The sequence below is a fragment of the Pyrgilauda ruficollis genome, unplaced genomic scaffold (genome assembly GCF_017590135.1).
Source record: "Pyrgilauda ruficollis isolate IOZ18807 unplaced genomic scaffold, ASM1759013v1 scaffold8, whole genome shotgun sequence".
Lineage (NCBI taxonomy): Eukaryota > Metazoa > Chordata > Aves > Passeriformes > Passeridae > Pyrgilauda > Pyrgilauda ruficollis.
The window spans coordinates 8463748-8488247 of record NW_024529932.1 but is presented as its reverse complement, the minus strand read 5'-3'; the positions used below and the strand labels follow the sequence as shown (position 1 = coordinate 8488247).

The window sequence follows — 24500 nt, the reverse complement described above, 5'->3', positions numbered from 1 at the left end:
TGCCTTAGCCCTGCTAGGTTTCACAGCTGGCCACGGTGTGAAAGCTGTGTGAAGCTCCCCGACTGAGCCACTAAAGGTTCCTGTGACAGCACTGCCCTCTCTTCCAGGACCTTGCTTTTGAAATTAAGGCAGTTCTGACTGCTCAGCCATGTGCTGTGTGAATCTGCCACCTGCCTCACAGATGCTCAGGGCCTGTCTAAGAAAGTGCAGCCCACAGGAACACAGAGCATCTCAGCTGGAACAGGTTTTTTGTTTTTTTTTTTTTTGCAGTCATTCTCCTGGTTCCTGAGTTTCACATCAAGGTTGGACTCAAAGTACATAAACTGGTTTTTATTTGGATAATGCTAAACAAGATGTGCCCTGAAGTGAGTTCAGTCTGGTGACCAGATTAGAGGGAGTCCATTGTAAATCCCTGAATTGTATGCAATGGATGCCAGCTCCTTAGCACCAACACTTGCTGTATTTATCCCACCAACTGCCCTGTTTGCTAATGTAGATGTTAGACAATTCCTCTCTACCTTCCCTCTGGGCTGTGATTGAACTTGGCCTTTGGTCTGAGTTGATGGGTGCACAAGGAAGTACTTGGGTTTTTTAAGTGCCCCCAGACTTAATGAACTTCTGTAGCAAAGGCTTTCTGGAACACTCTGTCATCTGACAAAATCTCAGGCCTGTTTTGGCTTCTGGGTAATACCTACTCTTACATGAATGGAGTGGTTGAGATCTCATCTCAAAACTTTAGCTACTCTTAACCAGTTAAAGCACAGAGCAGGAAAGGGAGAGACTTCACATTCCAGACTGAACACCTGTCAAGCTCCTTCCCCAGTTACAAAGACACTAAAGTTCTTTGCCTCAATTGTTCATTGTCTCTCAGGGCAGAAGTGCAGTGTAGCAAAAGGGGGTGGTCCAGGTAGCAAGAATTCATATCCTGTTTTGTAGATCATAATCTGCATCTTTGAGTATTTGAGAAAGAAAGGTGACTGCCTGTGGATTTTGGATATTCAAAACTATGACATGTTCAGAGAAAGCGATTTCACTAAACAGGCACTTTTCCTCTAAACTATAACCAGTTCCCAGTTTTCAAAGTCTGTGTGATCAGTAGCTGTAACTCTTTCCAAATTCAAAATCAGAATTGTACCCAATCTTGGTTGAAAATAGAAGCCATTACTTCTCTTTTCTGGCTGCATAATCAACATTTTTAGGGTGAAATTCATCTCAGTTAGCATTAGGGATATAAAATATTCACAAACATGAGAAAATGAATAATATTAAACAATGGAACCTCTCACTGTTCTGAAGAGATGGCAAATTCAGAGTCCTTTTCATAGGCTGCGGCTCAGCTCACACAGTCTCTTATCAGAGCCTCCAGTTTCATTCATAAATTCTGCACTAACTTCAAACTAAAAAGTAAATCAGTGAGGAGACTTTCTAGCTATTGTGACATCTCCTCCTTTTGAATTTGTATCCCATAGATAATTGCTCTATTTGGTAAAATAGTATACTACTGTAACATTTTCAATACAGAAGGCACTCAGATTACCAGTTCATTACTTTACTAACTGTAATTTTAACTTTTTCCCATTATTAAGCCCCTGGAAATTTATAGCTACGTTATTGCAAAAAGACTCCCAGCCTTACATTACCAGTGTTATATATTTCATTTTATATCTAGCTTTCGATGAAAGCACCTTTATAGAGAAAACAGTATGACATTGTTTTTCCTTTTTTGTCTTATTTCTCTCCCACAGATTGTGAGCGTGGGAAAGCATGTTAAAGGATACCATTATATTGTTGCCAACCTGGTAAGATACTTTTCTAGAATTATACCCCTGCTTGGTAAGTGAAGCACTCAGTTTTACTTGAAGTTATAGTACTTCACACAGCATTTCCCATTTGTCTCTAATATGTGCTTGTACATAATGCATTCTTTATGATGTGTAAAAGAACTTGGGTTTCTTACTGCAGCTATCTAGATATGAAGAGCACAGTAATATAGTAAGTAATACTCCTAAATTTTGTCAAAATCAAGGTAGGAGAAAGAAAGGATACATGTATCTTGAAGCTGAGTAAAAATTTACAGAACTATAATGATTTTTGACTCATCCTTTTATTATTAGTAACATAAGAATTCTAGAGGTAACTTTTATACATTCCCCAGGGAACATGTATTTTCCGGGAAGATCAGCTATTTTCAGTCAAATTACTACTTCAGTATTTTTACTTTAAGGCTAAACTGGACATTCACACAGCTAATGCTCAGAAGAGGGCAAAGAAAGAGCAAGTGCAGTATTTTATTATTTAAATGACTCATTCTTTAAGCCAAAATACCTACCTGGCAAAGCACAGTGAATGTAGGACAGAGTCTAATGCATGCTTTAAACTGTTTTCTTTCTACTCACCCTCAAGGAATTTTAGTTGACATGAAATATTTTATTGTGCTTTGCTGCACTTGAACCTTCACTTAGTACCACTTCAGATTTTATTTAAAGCCTCAGGTGTTTCAAATGAGATGTCTGTACTCTTAGGTCTTATAAATTAGATTTTTCAGCATTACAATTTTACAATTCCCCAAGTAATTTTTCTCATGCAAAATAGTTGCTGTAAACAAGGAACTGGATGCTGCAGTAATCTGCTAGTGAGGTATGCAGTGGAGATGGGCACATCTGATCTACTTCAGCGGGGGCATACTTTGTTATCTACTGTCTGTTCAATTATGTGGGTAATATAACTTCCTGATGCATCACCTTTTATATTTACTGTCAGTAACCCTTAGGACATGAATCAAATCTCTGTCCTTAACAAGTGCTTTTCCCCTGGGATATTGGGTCCATATCCCAGTACCCCACAATTTTTCTTCCTAAATATTTCTAGATTTGTGTTTTCACTTGTGTTTTCACTGATAAATACCAATCAGAAGAACTTAAGAAAATTAAAATAAGATGCCTCTGAGCTAGCCTTTGACATAGCAGCTAGGAAAGGAGGAGAAGGATTCATGCTTGCTTCTTAGTGCTTTAGCAGTTTGTGTTATGCAGTTTATTGAAGCTCAGTTCTGTCTCTAAAGGCAAATTCTAGTAAAGAATTGTGCTGAACAGATTAGCCAGAGAAACCAATAGGTCAGGAGATATATGTGCTTTGTCTTGTCTTTCATTGTTGGGATTCACTCTAGGTTTTCAATCTATAACAGATCTAAGAGCTACCACAATCCTATTTAACAGAAGTATTATTTTGATGTTGTTTTCCTTGCACTAACAATGAGATCCTCATGTGCTGTCTCTGCCTTCTAATGTCTATTATATTATCCCATTTTCAGTCTAAACAATGAATCCTGTAGTAAATGTATTTACAGAATAGAGTTGTTCATATTTTAAACATACAAAAAAAAAAAAAAAAAAAAAAAGGGGATGCATTTTTTAAAGCATTAGTACAATGCTTATTCCAGTCTGAAAACTTTGATGGAAATTGAATTAAGCCTTGAATATTCTGCAGCCATTTTTCAGTTGATTTGCCAAAGGCACTTCTTCAAAAAGTGTCTGCCATTCCCAACAATGTGTTGCTTAGCTGTCAATACCACCCTAGCAATAATGTGGCAAATCTATTTCTTAGCTTTTTTTCTTTATTACGCAAATGGAAGTTATGAATGAAGGTTCAACATTATTCCCTGGTTTTAAATTTTGCCTTCTAATGGAATCCTGCTGTTGTGCATTCATTATTCTGCCATGTTTGACCTAGAACAGATTGGACCCACAGTGGTGTAGGAGGGAAAACAAAATCTTAAATTGATTTTCTAGGGATTCAAAGATATTTCTTTGGAGAGATTTATGCATGGGGGAGCCAATGTGACTGGATTTCAGCTAGTGGATTTCAGTACCCCAATGGTAACTAAACTGATGCAGCGCTGGAAGAAACTGGACCAGAGAGAATACCCAGGATCTGAGACCCCACCAAAGGTACTCCTCAATCTGAAGCACTACCAAAAAATATCACTCTAGTGTTCTAATTTCTGATTAACATTGTTGAATACATGGATGAAGACTTTAATATTTAGGCAGAGGAGAAGGCTGTTGATCTTACTATTACTGGCCATTAATCATGACTGTCCTTATATTTGTACAGTGGAAATGAAAACTGCAACACATTTTGCTGATGTACTTAAATGTCTGTTGTCACTTATTCTCCAACTTCACCCCTTTACCGACAGCAGATAAAGGTCAAAGGCTTAACTGACGACTTAATTTCAATAAAATTTACATTAATTAGTCTAATTATCTAGGTTTCTCTGGAGTGCAGATCTTTCCTGACAGGTTAATTCTTCTGGATGAGATATTACTTTAACTGTAAATTTGCTACCTTTAAATTTTCATATGGGGTTTCCTCTGGAAATTTTCCACCTCAAAACCTCATGTGAAAATCACATTCAAGAGTGATTTTAAATCTCATCCCAGAGTTCCTCTACCCTAATCCTTCACAGATTGATAAAAAAATATTTCTTTGACATATAATTTTCCTGGCAGGCAAATCACAGCACAGCTGTAAATATGAGTTCAACGAAGTAGTTCTGCTATTATATGCACTAATGCATACCAGACATGCTTGAAAATGGGCCCCTTTGTGCTGGGCATTATGCAAAGATAAGCAACCAGCCCTCCCTTGGCTGAGACATTGGTAGCTTGGTAAAGTCTAAAAAGAGCATCAACATGGGTATTACAAGACATAGCTACAGAACTCAGTGACACTCCAAAAATTTACGTTTAAAAAAATGGCAAAAAACAAAAAGAAACAAACCAAAATCAAGGGCTTGGAATGCAGACATCCCCAGCTACTGGTGATGGGAAAAATTCTACCTATATGACTCCTTGTCACAAAAGCAGGATTATTCTGTCTGCTTCTGAGAAGTCAGCATGTTTAATTGGAATCACACATAATTCATCTTGGGATAACCAAAATTTGAGGCTATAAAGATAAATCATGTCTCAAAGACCTTATAATCTGAAAGACAAAGGGAAGGAAGGAAATTAGATTTGAATAGTGGAATTTTAATTTTGGAAGTTAGCATGCATATCAATAGCAGCCCTGGGCATGTGAACAACTTTTCCTGTTGCGCTGTTTTTATCAGAGGACCAAACTGAGAAAGCACCCCTTTGTTTATGTGGCTCCAGGCTAACATCTGCCAAAGACTTGTTCTAAACGTTTCATTTTGTTTGGCGTGTTATCAACCTGAGCAGTTGCTGTAATTAGTGTAGAAACACAGAGTGCTCAGGGTACATATCAGGAAGAGATCCAATACAGGTTTTCCAATAGGAAGAATCTATTCTTGATCATTCCTTAATAGTTCTAGTAGCCTGGATGTCTGCTCATCATCTGTGCATTTTTTTCAGGTTTTTTTTCTCAGTGATTCACTGTTTCCTTCTTTTCTTTTGAGTAAGTTGAGTGGATGGGGTTATTCCCTATTGTATAAGTCAAGTGAAAAAAAAAAAAAAAAAGAAAAGTACTTGAATATTTCAAGTTTAATTTGTTTTCTTTTTAATTAATTCTTAAGATGCAGATTTTTCTACCCTTAGGAAATACAATTTTAAAGCTGTACCTACGGAAATGTCCTACATTTGTCCCTTAGACAAAATTGCTTTTGATTTTGAGGAGAGCTGTTTTCTAAACGAAGATATAGAAACTGCTGTATAATGAATCAAACTAGAATTATCTTGAAACAGCAGATTTTTTTTGTCAACTCTGAAGGGCTGTGTTTGTCCGTCCATTTAGTATACATCTGCACTGACATATGATGGAGTACTTGTGATGGCTGAAACTTTCCGTAATCTTAGAAAACAGAAAATTGATATTTCAAGGAGAGGAAATGCTGGTGATTGTCTTGCCAACCCTGCAGCCCCATGGGGTCAAGGAATTGATATGGAGAGGACATTAAAACAGGTAAGGGGAGGCTTTATTCTAGGAATCTTTTAGAATGCTGGATACCAGTTGCACCTGTATGACTTGACAAGGGTAGTAATAGGAGAGGGAAAATTATTTTTTACTTGGAAATTGGAAGTAGCTTGGGCTGTTCAGGTTGTTCTGATTTGTAACTTGGAATGAAGGCAGAAAGGAACTACTACTATTTGAAGCTACTGTTAGATCTTTTGAGATAGTTGGAACTTCCTCCACTGCACTGCTGAGTTCATTTGTTACTATTGCAAATAACCTGGCTGTACAGATATTGTCATTTAAGAAGAAAAGATATAACCACATAATAAAACTTCTCACATATGTTTCTGTCATCTTCAATAAAAGTAGACTTCTCCTAGGGAAATCACATAGGTAGTTTTGGGTTTTTTTTCTTTAAAAAGAAATAACCCAGAGCTATGGGTTATTTCAGGATTTTGAATTCCTGATGAATATGGATGCCTAGAAAGTTCCAGATCTCTGTCAAGATGATTTAGCCTTTCCTTTGAATGGGACAGTAACAAAAAACAAAAAAAAAATCCTGCAGTAGAATTTAAATCATTGCAAATGAGCAGACTCCACTCAGGAGAAACTGCTGAAGAGAAGTGACTGCTGACAGAGCTGGCAGCTCCATGCCTGGAAGCCAAGGTTTCAGTCCTGGAGAAAAATCAGCAGATAGAAATGGACAGAGGGAAAGAGTAAGTGATTTCAAGCCACATCCCGACTCTTAGGGAGAGAAATAAAGCATTTTGTATGCTTCACGTATTCTGTGCAGATGCACAGATCTGTAACAATTGAGAGAAACATAAAGTCAGGCTTCTGTGCTCAGGCAGACAGCAGGAGACTTCAAATTCTGCCAAAGAGGTTTTCATGGCCAAATCCTGGTAAAATCAAAGCCATCAGCAATATGGCCACGACTTCTCTGGGACAAGAACCACAGCTTGGGTATCCTTCAGTGACACAGTAAAGTGCTGAAAGAAAGAAAAAATGTTCTGGTTTCAACTGAGGCACTGGTGGTGGGAAACTGCCACAGCCAATTGTAAGGCTTCACATCTGACCTTCTTCCTTCTAATGCTTTGAAAACACCTTTTTCAAACCCTATCCATATCAGCCCTGTATCATTTTCCCTGACAGTAAACCACTTTGCTGGGGATAAAGTTGTTGTCAAGTAGGAGTTGGAGCTAAAAAGACACGTGAGCTCAGGACAAACTTCCTTTAGGTTTTTTCATATGCCCCCAGGAGTGATGAGAATAGTAAAAAATGTATTTCTCTTCAGAATCTGCAGCTGGAAGGTGCTGATCTGCACAGCATGAAAGAAGGGAAGGTCCACTTTGTGTCTTTTTTAGAAGTTAGATACTTACATATCTAAGCCAGTTTTGAGCGTAGTTTGACAGGAAAAAAGAATATAAAGAAAGTAGCCAACTTTATTTCTTTCTACAGTAGGGTTCTTATGGTTATCTAAGGACATAGCCAGGATAACTTGTACTGCTCTGTGACTTTTGAAATAAAAAGCATAAGGCTGGATCTTCACGACGGTTTTTCCTTCCATTTGTAGGTTCGAATACAAGGTTTGACTGGAAATGTTCAGTTCGACCACTACGGGCGCAGAGTCAACTACACCATGGATGTCTTTGAGCTGAAAAATACTGGCCCTAGGAAGGTTTGTGCTGGCATTGCTATCCTCATATCATAGAAATGAGCTGTGTATGATGAAATGGTTATGCACACATATTAAAGTGGACTCTGCAGTTTGGAAAGGTATAATATGCTTAGTACATGGATATTTCTGGTGAAAGCAGGTTTAGCTGCTTTTTCTACTAGATGCTATGATTCAGTGCCTCAAATTGGTGAACACAAAAACAAGTGTGCATCTTGGAGTGGTGGGATGCCAGTCAGTCAGGCATACTAATGAATACCAGCTGGATGACATGTTGCTAGGCTGCTGGATGATGGAAAATGGTCAGAATTCTGAGTAGTAGATATTTCTTGTATCTTATCCCAAGACTTCTGTCTTGAAAATTACTTGCATTTTTAAGCAAGTTGATTTGTACATTCTGTGCAAACATGAACCGTAGGCTGTAACTGACACTGGGCTTTTAAGGATGAAAGGACAGAAGAGGAGAGAGGAAGAAGAGAGAATGACCTGAATACTTGCATTTTCTGAAATTTATTGCAGTATCTAATCCTGTGTGCTTGATTGGCTTGGTTGTTTGCAAGCAAATGCACATTAATACATGTCTGAGCAGATCCTTCATGTCTGAATGCTCATTATCACTCATCCCAATCACTTGGAAAATATAAGCTTGGGTACTTTGTTGATCCTTTCTCTTCTGTGCTGAAATTTGTCCATTTATCATAGTATAAAACAAATAAGAGCAGAAAACATACTCAAGCTCAAGATTTTTCATTTTTTTGACTCATTATAACCTATTTTGTTGTGAGGTCATCACAACAAGAAAAGGGGACAGGTGATGGTGAATAGGGCACTCATGGCTGCTTGAGTAGGGCCAAAACAATCAAAATTGAGTTAAATAGTCCTCTGCTATTGGCCAAAGGTGACAAGTGCAGTAAATACTACCAGGTGAACTGTGTGTCCCTGGAGACAGTTACCTGCCACATAGCTGAGGAGGCAGAGTGTTAAACTGCAGACCAGAGCAGAATTACACACGTGGATGAAAAAATTGCCACTATATCACAGTACAGAGCCGCAGACCAAAGCAAAGCGTGGGCCTGCATGTAAGGCCTGTTGGTGCAGTTGCCTTTGGAAAGTGTGACAGATGGCTGAGGAATAAATTGGAAAAGGTGAGTTTGTCTTTCCTCTTTTGGGAAGTCTGCTGTCTTGTGAAAAAATGTGTCTGATCTTACTACCAGCCCAGCTTCCTTCCAGTCTCCATGCCACACTATTGCCAGCCAGGAGGATATATGGGTGGCTGGGGTACACTGGAGGAAACAGTGAATTATGCCCTTTCCATCCCCTATTCCCTCTTGTACAGAAGGAAAGGCAAGGTGCAAAGAGATGTGTTTAATTATGTCAGTAACTCATATGGGTATTACTTCAGTAACTCATATGAGAATTTGCTTGTCAGCAAACTTTTGAAAAGAGTTGATGTTTCAACCTTTGTCACCTGTTATGGGAGAGGTGTCTGGCACCACTGCAGGGATGTCCCCATCCTCTCTTCTTGCCTGCAGTTTAAGGGGAGGGTGATTGCAAACACAGGAGCTATGTCTGAGCTGTGCTAGAGGCCCGAGGTGCTTTTCTTACTTTTCAGTCATGCCTCTCTGCTACTCCTAAGTCTTTACCTGTATTTGACATAACAAGTCATATCAGCTTTGACAGATGTGGCTACTCACAAGAATTTATTTCTCATGTATTAGATAGTGCTTTATATGTGGTCGTCGGACCAGTTCTGTGGTCCAGCCTGACAAATCCTATATAATATGTGAGAAATGACTGTACTTAATTGGACTAAGAGTCCTTCACTATTAATGTCTTCTTCTCATGTCCAACATAACATGACTTATGAGTCACCCAGCTGCCTTTCCAGTCAGAGTAATGCATGGCTCTAATCTTTAGGAAAGTGATTTTTGTTGCCCACAGCTTTAAATATGTGAAGAGACCATTAAACAATGGCACATCTAGAAAGAGGCAGACTTCCACATGGTTTAGTAAAACAGGAAATATTAGCCTATGCTCACATTAGTTTCATTTATGCAGCACTTCTTACTTGGTTCTTCTCTGCACAGCAGAAACAAAACCTGCTGGTGAGGGGAAAGGGTAGGAGGACAAGGATCACAGAGATGTAACGGAATGGCTCCTGTGGCTGGAGGGTTGTGATCAAGTGATACAGGCTTTACACTGGTGCCCAGGGACTGGACCAGAGCTGATGAGCACAAACTGAAACACAGGAGGTTCCTTCTGGACATTAGGAAATACTTTTTTCATACTCTGAGAGTGACCAAGCATTGCCACAGGTTGTGAAGCAGGGAGGTTGTGAAGTCTTTATCCTTGGAGACATTCAGAAACCATTCAGACACAGTCCTGGGCAACTGGCTTTAGGCTGAACAAAAGGTTTGACCAAATGACTTCCAGAGGTTCCTTCCCAGCTCAATAATTCTGTAATTGTGTCATTCGCCATGCATCCTGTCACCAAAATGAAAAATAAAATGGAAAAGAAAGAGTAAACAAAGTATATACATTACATTGCATGCATAAGACAGTCTAAGATTTGGCTTCTGGATTCCAACTTGGCAATATGAAAATTAGTTACCAAAAGGTTTCAGTATTCTCTTGCTGTCAGTGGCTTGTGAGGTCCAACAGGATCACTTCAGTGGTTACTAAAGGTGCACAGTCCTTCAGAAAGGACACTGTTCATTCAAATGCCAACCTGTTATGGCAAATTTACTTTGAGGCAAATATTTTTGCAGTATTTTTTTCCTAAAAGATTAATTCAGCCTCTGTATAAGTGGATGCAACTGCTATGAAGTTCAATTGCAACCCAAATAGAATTGGAGGTACTTTTATAGCTAAATTCAATCCTGTCCTTTGAGGATTTTTTTTTCCTTGTGGAGCTGAGGTATTTATGGGAAAGCATACTGTTATTTAGTGTTCTCAAAGTGACTGTGTATCTCTATACTTTTATACAAGTGTCATGACATATCTTTTATATTTATTCAGTAATCTAGTTCCAGAGTTACTTTAGTGCAGGTTAGCACTGAATACATACAAGCTCACATCAATGCACAAAAGCTAAAATTCCTTTAAAAGATGCCTGTCATTTCTCAAATAAAGCCTTTATCTCTGTCTGAATTTTCATATGGTGCTTACTTCTGTAGCACAGTATATCATTCATTTTCTGCTTTCCTTCTGAACTTTGTAGCGGTGAGAATTGCACAATGAAAAGTCATCATTCACTATCATAATAGTTCCCCAAACTGACAGATTTTCGTGTACATATTTTGCCTTTAGCTGGTCACACTTTTTTGACGAGAACTCCACGTTTTTTAATAATCTGTTTTATCTGTGGCTGTATGGCTGCCTGGGTGAAAAAGAATATTTGTTATAAGTACATACTACTAGGAAGAAAATCTTCCTGTCCACTATATCACCACTGCTGACACTTCCTGTTAGTTGCAGACACCTAAATCAAGGCTCCAGTGCTGTAAGAGCAATCTCAAAAAGAAAAGGATCATTTCAACTAAATATACCAGAACCTGTGTATGCACAGTTTGTGCACGTTTGCTTCACATTGAAGTCCTGCCTGGAGCCCACTTTCCATTAAAATTCCTGTTCCTCTTCTAGTAAGATAAACAAGATATTCCTCTCTCCCAGCTCTTGGTCTCATGAACTCCTAATTAACCAAGGAAGGGAGCAAGGGGCAGTTGCTGCTGACTCGTCCCCAGGTGCTCCCAGAAACTGAGCTGCGCCTGGTTCAATTGCATCTCTTTGACAGCAACCTTTTAGATCATGTGTCTGTTAAATCATGCTGGGAAGAATGATCGGTCTCCCAGTTCATTAGGTTCTCAGCAAGCAGGGGAGCCCCTTGAGGTGGGATTTGAACGCTGTGCTACTGACACATTGGTGTTCACGTTGTGTCCATTGACATGGAGCTGAGTGCTGTCACTGCTGGGCCAGAGGAAGAAGCCCCAGCAGCCTTGTCAGTGGATGCGCAGACAGCCATGATCTATCTGCAGAAAAGAGAATGGGCAAGAAGGGGGAAAAAATTAGGTTTGGGGGTTTTCTTCCATAGGATTACAAGGACAACTGATTCAAATCTGACTCTAGAGAAGTTAATTGCCAGCAACAAACAAGGGCAGCTGTTTTACCTTAAAGCTGCTCAGGGAAGGGTTATGGCAGCCTAAATGCAGCCAAGGAGAGAAAAGCCTGATTTGTTCCACCTCCCTGTAGGCACTTCCCAGAGATATATTTAGGAAGAATTCAGTCTCACCATGCTTTGCAGTCAGTGGGAAAAGCAAGCCCTTTCTAGGAAGGTTGCTTATCCTGCATGAGCTGAGTCACTGTCTGCTGGTACTGTCTGTCCTGTGAGTGTAAAAAAAAGCACAAATAACAGGGTTTCTAATGTAGATAATAAAAGGTCAGTGCTAGCAGTTAAGTGGAACAAGCCTGGTATAAATCTTGGAGCTGGGGTCTCCTGGGAAGCCCATGATGGAACAAGGAACTGAGATCAGCCATGGGATTGCAGAACTGTCATCCAGATGTCTTTCATTCCTCGGTCTAAGACCAAAAGATTTGGATGAGTAACAAATTAAAATATTCTTGTGGGGAGAAAAAATTCTTGTATCTCATTTATGCCCCAGGAAGGCTACAAGCTAATGAAAATGGTATTTACCTTGTGTCTCTGGTTGAAGTAAGTAGCTCAGATCATTCAGGAGCAGCAAAGTGGAGGGGACACCAGGTCTATCTCTGTGCAGCAGGAGTGCAAGGGGATACACCCAAAGTGATACATGCATCCTACCATATCTAACATGACAGCACTTCCTTTGGACAAAACCATCTTTGGATCACTCTTGTTCTTGTAGTAGTTTGTAGTTATGCAGAATGTAGACCTTACTGCAAATGATACACATTTTGTTTTGCAGGTTGGTTACTGGAATGACATGGATAAATTAGTTTTGATTCAGCATGAACCTACACTTGGAAATGACACTGCAGCCATTGAGAATAGGACAGTAGTTGTCACTACAATTTTGGTAAGGTGTTTCTGTTTTTTTAATGCTTATAGTGGTATGTGACACAATCTCATTTCTAGTTATGATCTAATTTAGTCTGCCAGTTCCTAGGTTGGTGGGAGGATGAGAGCCATATATCTTAATTATACTGACAGTCATGTCTGCACAGATTTTTTTTGGTATGCATTTAATATAATTATTAACTTGAAATCAGGTTTTAAAAATTGAGTTGTGGTAATTTTTTTCTTTAATTCAGTCTTTTCCATTTTTTCCTAAAATAAGTCTCAGAGATGTGAGTTCTTACAACCTCTAATTGATAAATCTTGTCTCACAGAACACTGGAAGAAAAGAAAAACCCAAAACCTTTAAATGACAGAATAGAACAGAGGGTATAAAATGAGATTACTGTAATGCCGGTGTCCCTTTTTCTTGGTAAATTATAAACTCAATAATTGTCTTTAGCAAGAGCTAAAGCTCTAAGTAGTATGGTTCAGTCAGCCAGTCAAAACTGGATTATCTGTTGTTAATTGTGAATGAAAACATGAATTTAGTAGATGCATTCTTAATGTTCATTCAGCATTGCAGTAAAATTTCCATTTTAATAAAATCTGTATAGATTTGGAGTTTGATTTTCCAGGATTATGGTGTTTTTAAAGAGTGGTTGCAAATGAGAATGAGTTGCTTCATTCATTTACATTTTTAATTCACAATTTTTCAAAACTATTGATTCTTACAAATCTGTATTTTAAACAAAATATTTAACATTTTTTTTCCTCTGAAGTCAGACATGCCCTTTAAAGCTGATGTTTATCAAAGCCAACTGGCAAAGGGTGACCTTTACGTGACCGCTTTTAAGATTTTACATCTCAGTTCACTGCCCTTTTCACCTGCTTCATTTAGACAAGACATGTTAACCCAATAAACTGTGTCTCAAATGGGAAGGAATATTCTGAAGGTGTTATAAAGAAATAATTTTTCTAACTCAATGCAGAGTTTAAAGTAATCCAAAGGAAAGCATCAAGACATTTTCTAACTAAAAATACAGTTAATTGTCAGATTTTCAGCAGTTTGTATCAGCATTTATGCATTAATTATGTCTTAACAAATCTCCTGTTGAACGTTATAATTCCAGGATACAAAAAAACCAAACTACTATACAGGAATTCAGAATGTAACTCCTAACCAAATTGTGTAACTTCTAATTTTATTTTTGCATGGGAAATATTAAATATATGTATCTTTTTCCTAAAAAAAAAAAAAATATAAAAAAAAAATAAAGACACGGTGATGGAAAAAAATATACTTCAGTACAGTCCTCCTCTTTTCAGCCTCTGATGAAGAATCCTATTTTAAGAAATTGATCAAGGAAGAAAAGAGTCCCAAGATGCTGCGAACATTCCTAACTAAGGCTCAAGTATTAACCACCAGTCTAGTAACATTGAGCTAATTTTTCCATATGGATTACTGTTCCTGACTGGATGACCAGGCACTGAACCACCAAGAAAAGTTCTGTGACTAATCTGAAATGTCTAGAACAGATGATGTTAACCTTCAACTTTGCCAAGCTGAGAAGAGAACGATGTGAATTACAAGCTTTCAGTCGAAATTTTCCTCTCAAACCAATCCTGATACCTTTGACTGAAGCTCTCACATATGAATACTGTAATTTCCATAAATAGCTCCAAGCTTAGGAGAAGCAAGTAAAATATAATAATGAAAAGTAATAGAAAAGTTTCTGTTCACCAGAAAGGAAAAAAAAAGGAAAACAAGAAAGCTTTTAAAATGTGTTATCTTGCCTGTCCTGTTTGCATTGAAGCATTTTGATGTGCGTAATAAATGTTATCTTCAAAAGAACTTTTCCAGCCCCTGTATTGAAGGGACTGGTGGGATCATTTGCAAAACCAAAAAGCTGAATTAATATTCCAAAGCATGCCCTGTGTTTATGCAGCATGTCATTTTTGGATAAATGCAATTAATTGAAAGCAGCAGAGTTTCTTGGCCAAAACTGTCCCCTTTCCATGTTTCAAAATCACAGTGCAAGAGAAATATATTGGAATTTGGTTTGAATAAGAATATATGGTGAATTCTGCCTTATCATGCCCATCTCCCATGTACTCCTCTGGGAGCTGCACACATGATGCTGAAGGCAGAATAGAACCATGATTCTTAATATTGGCCTGCTAGGACAATGTATTTAGCATCTGCAAGCATATGATCACACACACAAAGAAAAGAAACATTTAACTAGAATAACTTTCAGAGTCCTGTTATTTTTCTCTTCTTTGTTATGTTGCAAATGCCACAGATATTTTTTCACCTCTTCATTGCCCTCTTCATGTTGAAGGGAAGTTGAACCATTGTAGATGACACATTTAATTTTGATTGCATGCATATTTTCCAACATAAAACTGAAAAGCTTCTGCAAGCAGTGCTGTCAGACTTTTCAGTCTTCAATGACAGATGTCGTGGCAGCGTAGGAAAAGCTTACAGGTTTTCAGCATGGCTTGCTTTAATTTTCGCCTAAAGCCAAATAGCACAAGTTGATTTGTCCTCTGTTTCTTCAGCTTTTATGTGTCTATGCTTATTTTGCTGTAGTGTGGCTGTATGCCTGTTGCATAGAAACTGCGTTATAATGAATCAGCTCTGCACCCAAAGAACTTAGTACAGTGTTTTCTACTTGGCAAAATGTTTTCTTCTTTTGTAACATAGTGAGAGCACGTAGAAGTTATTTCACAAATTTGGTTTAGGCTCTCAGCCTATCCCCAGTTAGCTATGTGGTGCAGAGCAGCCCAGAGAGAGGAGGCAGCAGGGGTCAGCTGATGTTCTTTACCAGCTGCCATTTATAGCTCCTGTTCTGCCCATCATGCGATGCACAGCCTCCTGTACTCTGGAAAGGACAGATTTCCTACCTGTGCAGAGGCATTCCCTTTGGGGTGGGATGGTAACACCTCCAAATGCACAGTAGGGCTCATTGCATGACAGGATATGGTCTTTGCAGCCCTGCTCTAACACTAAGGTAAAGCAAGGGGCTTGTCTAGCTAGGGAGAATGATCATCTCTAGTTTTACAGGCTCAGAAATCTGGTCCCAAGTTGCTGAGGAAGAATTTAGGGAAGTAGGCTCAGAAGACTAATCAAATCTCTTCCATACATTTCATGATAGAGCCAACTCTGTACTTAACTCCGAGACTGCAAAAATTTAAAAATCACAAAATTCCTTTAAAACCAAAGCATGATAGTGAGCTGCATCTGCATTGTGGCTTACAGTTCAATATCTGAATGAGATATCCTTGGTGTTGGCAGATTAACTTTCAAGGGCAGGATCCAGTTCACAACCACCTCACCTAGATGTGGATGACTTTACAAAGGGTATTGATTCAGTTGCATTCAGTGACATTCAAGATGCTCTAGGGTACACAGCCTGTCCCCCATTTCTTACACCAGCAGAGTGACCCTTGCCTGTCTCATGCTGTATATGTGACCTCTCCCTCTGGATGTTTTAGCTGGTGTATGTACTTTTCCAGGCATGTGGGGTAAGTTTTTCCCTAAGATTGTAATTCCACAAAGATTTGGAAATTGATTCAGTGGCCTATAGGTAGATGCCTTATACTGAGGGTATCAGACCTATCTGTAAAGGGCAGGCACGAAGCACCTGCAGAACAGCACCTTGGGGTCAAGCAGGTCACCTTAGGGCATCTAAAGATATTAGGCAACTTTCATTAGGTGGCTGAGAATCACCATCACTGTTTTGACTGATATATTCTTGATAGAGTCTTACCTCAGAAATTCTAATTACAGCCTTTTTTCACATAATAGAAAGATATTTTTTCATTAGAAACTTTATTAATTAAATTCTTCAGTAGACTGGAGAAAAAAAAATGAAGTTTATTGCATGAAAATAATAAAGACTTCAAACCGAATCCTGGACACTTTATTCAGAAGAAAAAAAAAAGAAAAAAGAAAGAGAAAGTCACCAAAAAAAACCTTCCATTGATACTTACAGAAGTTTCTTTCAGAATAAAGTGTGATAATGTGTCCCACACCTGTTCTAAAAATCAAAAATTTCCTTGCACAGATATTTGTCACTTTTACAAATTATTTTTGCAATGGTGAATATTTTGAAATCCACTTTGGAATAGGAGAACCAAGTTTAGATCTGTTTGTTATTTGGGTTAGTTACTTTGTCCGACTTCCCTTATAGTATGAATCATCAGTTGTGAGCATTTAACTGTACACATGAATTTGTGGCAATGTGGTGGAATGATCTGTTTACATCTATAAAGGTAATTGTTGCAGACATCAACTTGTATTTGCAAATGTTAAGTATTGTTATGAAATTGTGAATTATATAAGTAAAGCTTGCACCATTTCAAATATCTGTTCTGTGCTAGTCATTGGTCATTTCAATGTGGACTTTTCCTTGATTCACTACTCCATAGAATACTTTTAAGCAGCTGAAATCTTGCAAATATTGCAATGTGAAACCTCATTCGGCAGGAAGTCAGGCGTGTGGTTTTTATTAGTAGGTTAAAAGCTCACGGTCCAAAAATATAGTAAGCACAAAGATGGTGGGCAGAGATAATCTTTCTATTAGACAAGATGCTAAAACTGGAAACAATGGGAAAAGTAGGCCTACGTATTCAGCTATTTCAGCTGGTTAATAGAAGATAATACCTCTCCACAGACAACTTGCAGCTCTTGCATTTTTAGACTACCATGATTACATCAACATTACTACTAACTTCAAAAATGCTATTGCAATGGACTATACAAAATAAAAAGTCTTTTTCAGTGTCACAGATAGAAAAGTGCATCAAGATATGGCTAAGTACCTGCTATTGATCAGTTCAGATATTTCATGACTTCACAGTGTGACTTTGAAAGTTCATCTGTGTAAGTTACTTGTTAGCAAACCAAGTAAAACTTGCCTTTCAGTGTTTTTTTATTATAACAACTGAACACCTCGTCAATTTGAGACATTGTCAAAGCCTGAAATTGACAGGACTTCAAACTAGGGCTACTATTTGATTTCTTTTTTTTAAAAAACAGTCTTTATCAGAAACTCACATGCAGTCCCACCTGCATTCCCCAATCAAATTCTATCTTGAAAATAGATATCTCATTACTTGGCAGGTAAAGTAGGCACAAGATTTAAAGAGATATAAAATAGGTTAGGAAGGAAAGGTCAATATAGTAAGCAAATGGTAGTCAGTGTTGCTGTTATCTTTAATTGTACCATTCCACACTGGCAGATCATACTCAGTTGCTGGTTCTTTGAAAGCAGTCACAGCAAGGCATGCTACCTTAGTCTATAAGATAATTCCATTACAAAAAACACTCCCTGCTATATTTTGCTCTAAATCAGTGAGATCAGTGTAAGAAAGGGAGGTGGATGGGGAAGAGAACCAATGCGGTTCCTCCAGGTACCCAAGGTCCCTGTCAGATCTTAGTGGTCACTCGACTGCATGGGATGCCTCTGCTTGTACCGAACAAGGACAGTGTTGGGCCACTGCACTTCCCTTGTCTGCGTTCCCTCACAGAACTCCTGGGTAGAAGGGCTGAAGTTCACTTAACTTTTAACAGAAAAATTGAGGCATCTGTCACTTGGCTTTGCTGTGCAGAAACAGTTGAAATGCTTTTTTTGCAGCAGCCCTGCCAGTGGTGAGGTGCAGGCAGAAGGGCAGTTTCTGGCTTTTGGAAGAAGGAGCAAGCCGATCTGGTGTACACTGTGCCTGTCTTCTTTGAATCCATCACCATAATTATCTCCTGGTGTGACTCTAGTTGCATGCCTTTGGCTGGGGATTTATGGCCAAATCAGAAGAGCTAGAAATCACTAACTTTGGTCTTTGGAAAGCAAAATTGCTTTTGAGGTGCAGCAAACAATGTAGCTGAAGCTTGTAAGGAGAGTTCACAAATGTAGGACAGGGGACAGACTTGGCTGCCCTTCTAGCAAGCAGTTGGCTAAACCACAGACAGGACAGAGTATTTTTTACTTCTGTTTATTTTAAACCTTTTTTTGTGCAATAACATATGTGGAAAGGCACAGATTTTGGCTCTTCCTTTCATGTGAACAAAAAGCCTTTGCGAGGGAGGAACATTTTATTCATGTGGCCAAAATACTTCCGAAAATCAAGAATTTCTGCAGAGGTCAAGATGTCCCTGCTTTTCTCCCTCTCTCCCTCTAGAATACCAGTGGTTGAGATCAAGGTGATTTAAGTAGAGATAGGAATAAAACAAAAAGTACTGGCTGCTGGTAATACTCTGCAGTTTTCCTTTGAAGATGCAAACTCTAAACAGGCAAAGGCACTCATTGCGCTGCATTCATGTAACCTCCCTTGTTAGACACCTAATACAGGTTACAAAATTGTTGTTGCTTACAGATGATGTTCTTGTAGTTTCAGTGAAGCAGGTATTGCTGCACTACATGATTTAATTTATTTTTATTCTTGTGCTAATTATATCTATAGGAAAGATGGGAGTGGGGCAGAATACTACCAAGGTTAGTGTCAAAAGACCAACATTTTCCAGGGAGAAAAGAGAGAAATTAAGTTGCCAGTATTTTGTGATGCAAATTCAAACAAAGGCGACCTAAATTACCCTTTATATTAGACAAATACAGTCTGGAACTGGCTCTGAATATGAATTATGTGAAGTAATTTAAAACACCATCAGAAAGTATAGTTTTGCTTAATAATTTCTAAAGTCTGAATTCACATAGAGCTAACAAGAAAAATTACCTTGATTTCCCGGTTGCATAGTGTTCACTATTGTGATAGTATGGTTTATACAGGGAATGCAAGATCCACTCTTCAAGACAGGTTTTACTCATTCTCAGTGGCACTCACTGTCCCAAAATATTTGGTACTTCTTTTTCATACAACATGTAAAGTCACTGTCAACTTAATACCATTCTTGTCCATGCATATCACTTAAGTTCATCCTAAACGACCTTGCAGAATCTGCACTGTTTATTTTAAAGGGAAGATGCATATTTCCTTGGGAGTATATTTCTATGTTCTCACTAAAATGTATGTAGCCATTTAGGAACTATACGTTCTAAACCTCAAGAAATGAAGTCACTCAGGCTCTACATCTGAAATTACATAGGCAGTAACCCCACTATGTTAGAAGATATGCTTACTCACTGAAGTCAGAAGTCTCACAGCCTTGTGCACTGTATAGGCCCAACCTCTATTCATGCTTTAAATTTAGCATATACTGCTCTAAGGTCTTTCATTTAAAACAAAGTAAGGTCAATAATTCTTGTGAAATATATAACCCAAATTAGTGTATATCTTGTCAGAAGGATTTCTGTTCATACATTTTAATTTAATTGTGCTAATACTGTCCATGAACTTTTTATAAATTGTGTGTTGTTCAGTCAGCTCATGACATGTTTGTTTTTTTCAGACTATATTCGGTACACTTCTCCTTTACAGTTCTACTTCTTTCATTATAGGAAGCCCCATATGTTATGTTCAAGAAAAACCATGATACGTTTGAAGGGAATGACAAGTTTGAAGGATACTGTGTAGATCTGGCATCAGAAATTGCAAAACATATTGGTATCAAGTACAAAATTGCCATTGTTCCTGATGGAAAATATGGAGCAAGGGATCCAGAGACAAAAATCTGGAATGGGATGGTGGGAGAACTTGTTTATGGGGTAAGCATACCAATTTTTGAAGCAGGATTTAATTTATCATAGTATAAGTCATAAAATAGGAAATCTATGCGCATTTTATTTAATCTTGGGGTCACAGAAAACAAACAGAATCTTGTTTCAGGTCTGTGAGTTTTCACTTATTTTCAAGATAAAATTTAATAGTTTCATGCAAGTTCTACTATTTATTCAGTTAGTACCTTGAAACTTTAGAACATCCATAGTTTGTATATCACTTAAAATTCATTAATGTTAGAGACCTATTCTTGACACACTGTAAAACTTGGTTGGGAAGAATATCACTCGTTAATTTGTTTTCATGGAACGGTGGACAGATCTTTTTAAAAAGATGGGATTCTTGGTCTAGTTTGATAAATGAAAAATCCACCATGATATATAGTAAACATAGGTAATAAACCACTACAGACAGTACATAATTAGGCAATTCACAATGAAGACAGACTTTTAAGATGACCATCAGTAATAAAATTTAAGATCAGACCTGGTAAGTTTAACAACTGAGAATATTATGTTGTAGAGTGCTCTAGAGAAGGATTCTTCAGAATACCATAATTGTTAGCAATTCTGTTGACACATAAAATTCCAATATTTAAAAGAAAATAGCTCCAACAAACCTAAATAAATATTTTCTATATCTGGTGTTACCAAAAGTAGCAAAACTCAGAGCTAAGCTTGCTGATGACTACAGTTGCTAGTATCTGCACTGAGAACAGTTCAGAATTCTTAGAGAAGCTTTTAATTTTAGTGATGGAATAAAAAAAAAATCCTCAAACTACTCAGGTGTGAATATTTCCACCCATAACCCATAACATGCCTCAACCTCCCCATAATAAAATTCCTGCATACCATTTGTTCCATCTCCACTTGCATTTTTCACAATTCCATTGACAGTTCAGGCCATACGTTGCAAAGGCCTTGTGGCTTTTGTAGCAGTTCCATTTCAGTTCCCTTCTGCCAGTTTAGCATAGCTGATAAATTCTCCGTTAGCATCAGTTCAAGGGAATCTGCAAAATGAGTCTCGGTGCTGTAGGAGTGTGGGAAATGTTACCCCAGAATTTTAGTGATCTTCCTCCCCCATTGGAATGGAAAGGTTCTATCAGGTTTACAAAACTCTCCATGTTCTTTGAAGTTCAGGAAGGAGCCAACCTCAATTTTCTCTTTAAAGAGTAGAAACACTGAATGTCACCAAGCATGTATATCTACTTCAGTGGCTTGAAAGCAGCTCAACTCTTAGGATAGTAAAAGATAAAGATTTTTCAGAATTATTTTATCAAGTAAGGAGGTTATTCCTTCTCTGGCTTTTAATTGCAATAGCAAACCCATGGACATCAATGGCCAAGCACTGTTTTATAGTAGAATGTTTTTTCAATTATCCAAGAAATGTTACTTTTTATGAGAAAATTCTTGTTCATATGTACAGTTTCAGTGGCCTATCATCTAGCTGAAAATTATAGAGTAAACTTAATATTACACTTTCTCTGTATTTTCTGTTTGTATGGGGCATTTTTTTCCTTCTTTTATCTTAAAAAATTTACCTCATCAATCCCAAGTCTAGTACTAGACTGAAAGAAAAAATAAAAAGTGTTGTAAGGAAGCTCACAGAGATGTGTCAACACCTACAGCTTTTAACAGAGCTGAAAGCAGTTAAGTTCACAGGCATGAGGAACCTGTTGCAAATTACCCGCAAGAAGAAGGTCAGCCCAGAATACAAGGCCAACACTTCATTTTTTGTAATGGAAAAGAGTGAGGTGGAGGCTCTTTCCAGCTGTCTGTTTAGGATGGCTGCAGTCTCTTTGCCATCCTGAGACTGGGCCCTGGGAATGAGCTGCAGCAAAGCTCTTGGAGCTGCTTTTTTACTGAAGTCAGCTGTTGCCCAGGACATTTGCTCTACTGTCATAAGGCTCCTTGAGGCTATATCCATCCTGGTGTACCGGTGGCACCAGGGAATGTCCCTGTGCTTCAGAATTTGCCTGATTGATCTGCTGAATTGCAAGAATGGTCTCCAGTACATTTTTTGGCCCATAATTACTGTCAAAAACAATTCCTGAGCCCAGCTGGACCCGGGGATTGAGCAGAGACCTTACCCTACAAGCAGCTCGAATGAGGCCATGCAGGTTTAGAGGTTGGGTGACTTTGACAGCAGCGATGTGGCCTGTCCAGTGCTGCTGGGCTTTAAGACCAAGTGCTATGCCAAGCATGCTACAGGTGTAGCTTTAAAGGAAATTGTTCTTTCTGTCACTTATAAAGCTTTCTGCTAAAGATTTCCACAGGGAATCCATCAAGAGCATCGTCCCTGCAAATTCCTTGAATCCTTGCCAGACAATTTACAGAGCATCAGGTTTCCAGGCCCAGGAGAAAACAGAAAAATCAGTCAGCCAGAGACTTTGCTGCAAAGCTCTGCTAGAAGAGGAGTATGTTCATATTCTCTGATAGATCCCCTAACCATAAACACAAGTAGTCTGAGTGGTTGGCTGTGTTTCAAGCAAGGCTTTTTATTTGCAGCCAGGACTGGGAGAGAATTTGCAACTGAATTAGCAAGTTGATGAGATGATCTGTTTGGGAAACATTTTACAGCTTTTAATTCCCAACCGTGTTAATGGATTAACAGACAGTTTTGCTCTGGCTGGTGAGATTGGACTCTTTCTGTACAACACAAAAGGTTCCTCTGCTCTCTTGCTCTTACTACCATGCCTCAAAGCCCCTTAGCCCTATGCTTATTACTGAGAATGGACATGTGAAAATTTTATCCCACGTTCCTGTATGCACCAGAGTTTATTCTGGTACTTGGACACTCAGGTGCTGCACAGAGCAGGGTAGTCATTTTCTAAACCCCACGGTTGATTTTTCCATCATGTTCCAGAGAGAACATCATATAAAATGCTGTGGGGTACAGTTTTGCTAAGATTGTACAGAATGTCATGGTGGGGATGGTGCTTATTTTCTTGTTTTGTTTTTAGCACATAATTAAAAACTACAAGGAAATCTTGGTCATTTGTCCCTGATGTATCCACATGCATGCAGTGGTCCATGTGGATTCCGTTTGCCTTGATATCTAGCTCACAGAAGAAATGCTGGCTGGGGATGAAGTGCCATTAAGCACATGTAACAGGTGTTTCCAAATTCACTAGCAGTCAGCTCCAATTAAATATTAATTCTCCTGACGCAGAATGCTTTTCTTTCACTGCTCAGCACAAAAGGTCACAACTCATTTCTGTTTGAAATCTCAGAAGCCATGAGCTTCTGAGATTAAAATCTGTTTCTGCCTTATTTTTCTCAGATAGCTTTACTACCTTCAAAATACTTGTACCAAGCATAAATTTTATTCACAATGTTATAATGATTATATATTCTGGAAAAGAAAATGTCTCCTCCCATCAGAATCAATCTTGTCTCCTTCTGTAATATTGGAATGATCCAGAATGCGTCTGTACTTGGTAATGGTGGAGCCTTGATTGAAATGCTGTTACAGACACAGTTGATTTAACTGTGAAGTATCATTAGTCTTTGTCAAAACAGATTTCAATGGCAACAAAATCATTAATTGTTTTTGCACCATAGTTATATTGTTAATCATTTAAATCCATAATTATATGGTGTACATTAACTGGGCAAAGCACAAATGCTGGTAATTATCATGCACAGCTATTTTCATTATTTAGCTTTTGCAATGAAGAGTTTATGTAGGCTTTACATGGCACACAATAGTCTTACAAAAATAATAATATGATCAGTCTGGGGGGCTGTAGTTTCTCCAGTTTTTTGGCATTTAATTATGACCTAGCTATATATTTTCCTTTTAGATTTCTTAGCATAAAATTGATTTATCTAAATTATGAATTATCTGATATTAGATCACTATTGTAAAAAAAATGGGTTAAGTTCCTATTTCTCCTCTTTAACTCCTTCAAGTACTGTAGGCAGCAGTTCTGATGTTGTTCAAGTTCTGCATACCCTATTTGAGCATTTAAATTTGGTAAGATAAATCCTCTCCAGCATTTCACATATAATATGCAATGTGCTAAGCAGGTATTCAAAATCTCCTCAATTCATACTAACATGGCAATGTCACTTTTCCAGCTCACACTGTGAAAACTAACAAACCCCAGGAATCTGTGTTTTAACCCAAGTAGAAACCTGAAGACACACACACACACACACACAAAAAAAAAAAAAAAAAAAAAAAAAAAAAAAAAAAAAAACCACC

The 24500-nt window shown here is 38.2% G+C and overlaps 1 protein-coding gene across 3 annotated transcripts in view; it reads left to right on the top strand.

Moving 5' to 3' along the window:
* GRIA4 (glutamate ionotropic receptor AMPA type subunit 4) overlaps window positions 1–24500 on the top strand; it is a 215392-nt gene that overhangs the window by 138887 nt on the left and 52005 nt on the right. For 2 of the 3 annotated variants that reach the window (XM_041487172.1, XM_041487171.1), the window contains exons 5-10: window positions 1746–1799; window positions 3786–3944; window positions 5752–5919; window positions 7484–7588; window positions 12526–12636; window positions 20072–20278. In XM_041487172.1, the coding sequence (XP_041343106.1) occupies window positions 1746–1799; window positions 3786–3944; window positions 5752–5919; window positions 7484–7588; window positions 12526–12636; window positions 20072–20278 (804 nt within the window). Of the gene's footprint in view, window positions 1–1745; window positions 1800–3785; window positions 3945–5751; window positions 5920–7483; window positions 7589–12525; window positions 12637–13943; window positions 13977–20071; window positions 20279–24500 lie in introns of those variants that run through there. The other variant, XM_041487173.1, reaches the window with a different exon arrangement.